The following is a 5120-nucleotide window of genomic DNA, read 5'->3' on the forward strand; positions in this document are numbered from 1 at the left end:
GCCCCCCCTCCAGTTTCCCGGCCGCCGCTACCTACTGGGGGCCGGCTCCTTGGCCGGCTCCTTGGCCGCGGAGAGGGCTGACCCGGACGAGCTGGGATTCGTGTTTTCCTCCTCGGCCTCGGCCTCCGCCTCGGCCCGGGGCGCCAGTCCCGAGGCCGGGGGCGCCTCGGGCTCCCCTTTGGCCTCGCCCTTGCCGGCGCAGGGGGGCTCGGCGGGCGCGTCTCCCCCACCGCAGTAGGCGTTGTCGAAGAAACGGTCGAAGGCTTGAGGCAGGACGCTGTTCTTGTTGACTGAGGAGTAGAAGCCGGCGGGGGCGGCGTGCGGGGCGCTGGGGTGGTGGTGGCCGCCGTAGGAGCCCTCGTTCTTCATGAGGATCTCGGTGACGGTGGAGGGCGGCAGGCACTCCCGGTGCATGAGCTCGTCGGCCGCTGCATAGCAGGAGGGGTAGCCGCTCCGGGGGTGCCACTTGCCAGACGGCTCCAGGCCGTAGGAGACCTCCCGGACCGGGGGCACCTGGGCCGAGTAGGGGTAGGAGATTTGGCGCGAGGGGGCCTGGGGCAGGAAGGAGGACACCGTGGAGAACTCGGGCACGTAGTAAGTGCAACTGGGCAGATAGAGGTTGGAAGCGCAGCTGCCTCGCTCGCCGAAATCTGCGCTCCTCTCCTTGCGCGACGGCGAGCAGAAGTTGCCCAGGTTCACCGAGTTAAACATCGTCCTCTTCTTCCGCCGGCTCCAGATGGAGGTTTTGGACCCGGGCTAGCGAGGGGGGCAATTTTGGGAAGGCGAGATGACGCGTTATCCGTCTTAGTCTCTCTCCCCGAGCACGTGATCCAAAGTAGATATTGTCATATATCAGTTCCGAGCACTTCGCAGACGTAGGAGGGGTTCTCTCTTAGGTAAGATGGGGACGGTCAGGCGATTGGTTTGCAAACACCGCAGAAACATTATGAAAATCAATTGCAGATTTGTATTCGTTTTTCTCTCGTCACTCCCCTCCTCTCCATTCCACAGAGCGAGCAAAGGAGGAGAGAGAGGGTTGGGGGGGGGTGGGCGGTGGGGTGGGCGGGGGTGGTGGCTGGGAGAGGGTAATTGGATTTTTTCTAGCTGCTGCTCTCTTTCCCCCCAGGAATGGGGGGTAGGAGGCGGGAGCTCAAATACGAGGGGGTCTCCACACCTCCGGGTGATCAACCAGCTGCTGGAGTGGGGAGCAGGACACCCTTCCCCACTGCCTGAGGTGGGAGTCCTTCCCCCCAACTCCCAGAGACTCTTACCCCACCAGCTCTCAGAGAGGGTCAGCACCAGTTTACAAGTTGGAAGAAGTCCATTCTTTCCCAGGCCAGGGCGGAGTGTCAAGTCTCCCTTCTCCCTCTGCAGAGACTCCCCGGAAGAGTATTTGAAGTTTCCCAAAGGTGAGCAGCCCAACAGCACGCAGTGTCCCAACTTTGCCTGGCTGGCTGTGCAGCCGGCGGCTAGGGACTCAGATTAGTCATAAATGAGCGGTAAGCTGCGCCCAGCCGCCCAGCCGGTGCCTGGCGAAGTCTGGGAAAAACCTTCTCTAATGTTGTGTTAAATATTTAGTATGAGTGAGTGGCCCTGGGTGAATATTTCATGCCTGCCTTTATTGTCAATCAATGCGCAGAAAGCTACATCCACTGTGGATTTTTAAATCTCAAACCCCAGAGAAAGAGCTTGGAATGAGAACCATGCCTCTAGCTCCTTTGTGGGGCCCCCTGGGTTGGGGGCTCAACCTCAGCTTGAGGACTGAAAAGACGCCCAGGACAGGATCTAGGAAGGGTAGACTGGGGGGACTAGCTGTGAGACCCCTAGCCCTGGATGACTTGGGGCTGGGAGGCAGACAGTACAGCCAGGTGTGGCCTCAGGACCGACCAGCAGGGCAGTGGGAAGGGTGCTGGGGGAGTGAGGTGGGCAGGACTGGATCACTCCCTCGTAGAAGCCGCCTCCGCCCTGCGCTCCAGGGAATGCAGCCTGGCCTGGGTGCCTCCTGCTCTTCAGCCCGCCCTTGCCCTCTTCCACATCTGCCAACTTCCTCCTGGATGGCTGGGACCCAAGGGGTGGTCTCAGTAGTTCGGCCCTCCCTTGCCTCCCGTCCCTCTGGGCACCACAGGACACATCTGGGCAGCTGAAAATCACTTTATTGAAAGGTTCCGAACTGGGTCCAAGGGGCCACAGCAACTGCAGGGAGCAGAAAGCAACGTAGGACCCAAGGAGGAGCAGCCAGATCACTGTTTGTTCGGCAGGAGCAGAGGAAATGAAGCCTCCCAGGACCCAGCCACTGCACTCGCAGCGAAAGCCAGAACCGTCCCAAGCCCTCTTTATACCCCTAACCCTTGGTCCACATTGGTTTCCATTTTAAAAAATACTTTGATTTGCTTTTCCTTGCAGAACATCATGTACATGTACGGAGGCCCCAAAGGCAGGTGGAGAAGAGTCAAAAACTGGTAACCTGCCCGAGCACCACTGCCCAAATCTATCCCTTCCCAGCCATCTTGGCGGGGTGGATCTGTTCAACCTTTAGAGCAACGACTGGGGTGGACTCTACCTGGGGCCCGTACTTGGGGTGACTCTGGAATACCGAGGGAGGCTTCCCATATCCCTCTTCCCTTTCTTGGCTCCAGCTCTGTCTCTTGTGCCCTCCTTCAGTCCTGGTCAGATCTCAGCTGAGGGCAAAGAGGGGCAGGATGGGACAGCTAAAGAATGGGACTTCTCCACCAGCAGTGGGCTGCAGGAAGAAAAATCTGTTGCTTTTTCTCTCTCCTCTACTTTTTATAGGGTGAAGTGGGGCCAGCATTTTTAATTATAATGACAGGGAACTATGGACTATGGCTTTTATGGGGTTCATGCTGACCTCATTAAACCTGAGTTTATTGGAGGCAAAAGCTCCCCAAACAGTGATAGGATTGAGCAAGAAGATGAGAGGTACCCCATCCTCTGCAGAGGTGTGCTGAGGGCCCAGCCGCTCAAGTCTGGCTTCCCCTCTCCTGCCCCTCCAGGCCACTGTTTCTCCCCACAGAGGCTCCCCCCCACCCAGGGTGTTGGGGCACAGGCCCCCAAGGCAAATTCTACAACTGCCAGGGCGACTGGTGGTGGGGGGGGGTACACTTCCTGTGAGGAGACAGCTGTGGGCCTGAGCACTTGAATTTGACCACCAAAGTTTATTCCAGGACCACCATAAAAGTGAGTCAGGCGGCAGTGAGGAGCTGCTGGCGGCCCTGTTTCCTTAAAACAAAAAAGAAAGGCAAAGAACAATTTCAAAGGAGTCGATGTCCAGGAAACTCTGGGCTCTCCCAACACAGTTTCCTGAGAATTAATATTCTTCCCCCTAAAAGTAGGTCTAAAATCTAATTCGCCTTTCTAGGTTAGGCCTGCTTTTTAATTTCACGGCAAGTTGTTAAAAAATCCCAGCAACTGGAGGATGCTGTCCCTGTCCAGAGAAAAAGGAGAGAGAAGGCCGTGGTCACTGAGGCCAGCAGCGCATTAATGGGCAAAAACACCCCTGGGGAAGTAGCCGTGTCCCTGGCCAACACTGGGCCCAGGCCACCCTAGGGCGCCCACCGAGAGCTGCCAGTCCCAGTGCCTGCCTGTGTGTGTCCACTGACATGAGACCCATCTGAGGCACCAAATTGACTCCCCAAAGTCCTGGCAAAACCCCGCTTCCTGGTTTGAGGAAGCTTCCGCCCATCTCAAGGGTGCCAGTGGGAGTCGCGCTTTGCACCTGAAATCCTCTGCTCCCTGGGGCACCCTGCCTGTCCCATCCACTCTGGCTCTGGCTCCCTGTGGCCTCTGTCAGCAAAGCCCGCTTGCTTGCTTGGTGGCTGGCAGGCGGCTGCAGCCTGGTCTGAGCAACTGTGTGGGTAGAGTGACCAGGACACGAGAGACGCTGGCAATGGCACCCTCTCCACACACATGGACACTGGAGGTGGCTTCAGAAGGGGGCAGTATCTACTGGCCTGGGAGCACCCCCCAAAGCAGCAGCCACTCACACACAGAGCACTGGGGTTGCCTTGCAACTTGTCTATCTCCTCCTGCTGCTCTGTGCTCTAGATTGTGGTAGGGAAAAGGGCCCACCCCACAAATCATGAGCTGGGAGGAAGGAGACCCCAAGGAGGAGAAGAAAGGGGGGACTGTTAGAATTCTGGTGGGCTTGGAGGGTGAGTTGAACCCTGGGCATGATCAGTAAAAAGATAACAAGCTCAGAGACACCCTCACCTACTGGAGCCAGCGCAGACAGGACAAGGGAGTGCTTGCCTCCTGCCTCCTTACCAGTGGGCTGGCACCTTTTGCAAATGCTTCTCTCCTCAGAGCTCGCAGTGCATTTAAAAATCCCTTTCACCTACTTTGGGATGTTAGGAGCAGGGCTTTATCCTACACCGTGGCTGCCTCCCACACCCAGTCAAGGAACTAGAATCCAGTGAGACTGCCAGGTCTCCATGCCCACCACTCCTCCGCATGGCCATCACCCCAAGTCCATGGCCCTGAGTCAGTCACCTCAGATGGAGCGGGATGCTGCTCTGAAGTTCCACAGCCCCTGGGCTGCAGAGGGAGAAGGGCCTTCCCCACCCCACAGCCCCACCCACCGCCTTCCAGCCTTCCATGGGGGCTGTCCAGGAGGCTAGCAACACTACCCCAGTTCTCTCAGCAAAAGTCCCATTTCGTGAGACATTTTCACTGGCCCCTCAGCAAATGCTCTCGAATGAAGAAAATGCCTTAAAAGTCATCTAGCAATGCCCCTACCCCTGGACTCTGTTTCAGCAACAGCACACACACACACAAAGCCTCTCCTGGGCAGGGCCCTTCTGAGGGGCCACCCGGATCTCTGACCTCGCCCCAGCCCGAGGCCGGTTGGCTCAAGCCGCCATTCCCGGCTTTAGCGCTTACTTAGGCTGACCCAGTCCTCCGAGATCAAAGTGAGCTCTCGGCATTTTTATGAGATCAACTTCAGTGGGTCTTTACGTGTAATCAGACGCCTGAGTTGAAAATGCTAAAGGGAACAACAGCCTGTCAATCCAAAAAGGAAAAGAGAGAGTCCTCAGGGGGTGAAAGAAATTCAGGTGACAGAGTCAGAAGACCCTGGTTACCACCAACAAAGACCCTTTGCTTCC

The 5120-nt window shown here is 57.3% G+C and overlaps 1 protein-coding gene across 1 annotated transcript in view; it reads right to left on the minus strand.

Annotated features, from left to right (window-relative positions):
• The window catches only part of HOXC11 (homeobox C11), a 2558-nt gene extending 1742 nt beyond the window's left edge, over positions 1-816 (minus strand). The window contains exon 1 of the mRNA XM_004692680.2: positions 36-816. Within this exon, the coding sequence (XP_004692737.1) occupies positions 36-711 (676 nt within the window). The 5' untranslated portion in view covers positions 712-816. The remainder of the gene's footprint in view (positions 1-35) is intronic.
• Between the last annotated feature and the right edge of the window lie 4304 nt (positions 817-5120).

The sequence above is a fragment of the Condylura cristata genome, unplaced genomic scaffold, assembly GCF_000260355.1.
Source record: "Condylura cristata isolate star-nosed mole 26May11 unplaced genomic scaffold, ConCri1.0 scaffold00034, whole genome shotgun sequence".
Lineage (NCBI taxonomy): Eukaryota > Metazoa > Chordata > Mammalia > Eulipotyphla > Talpidae > Condylura > Condylura cristata.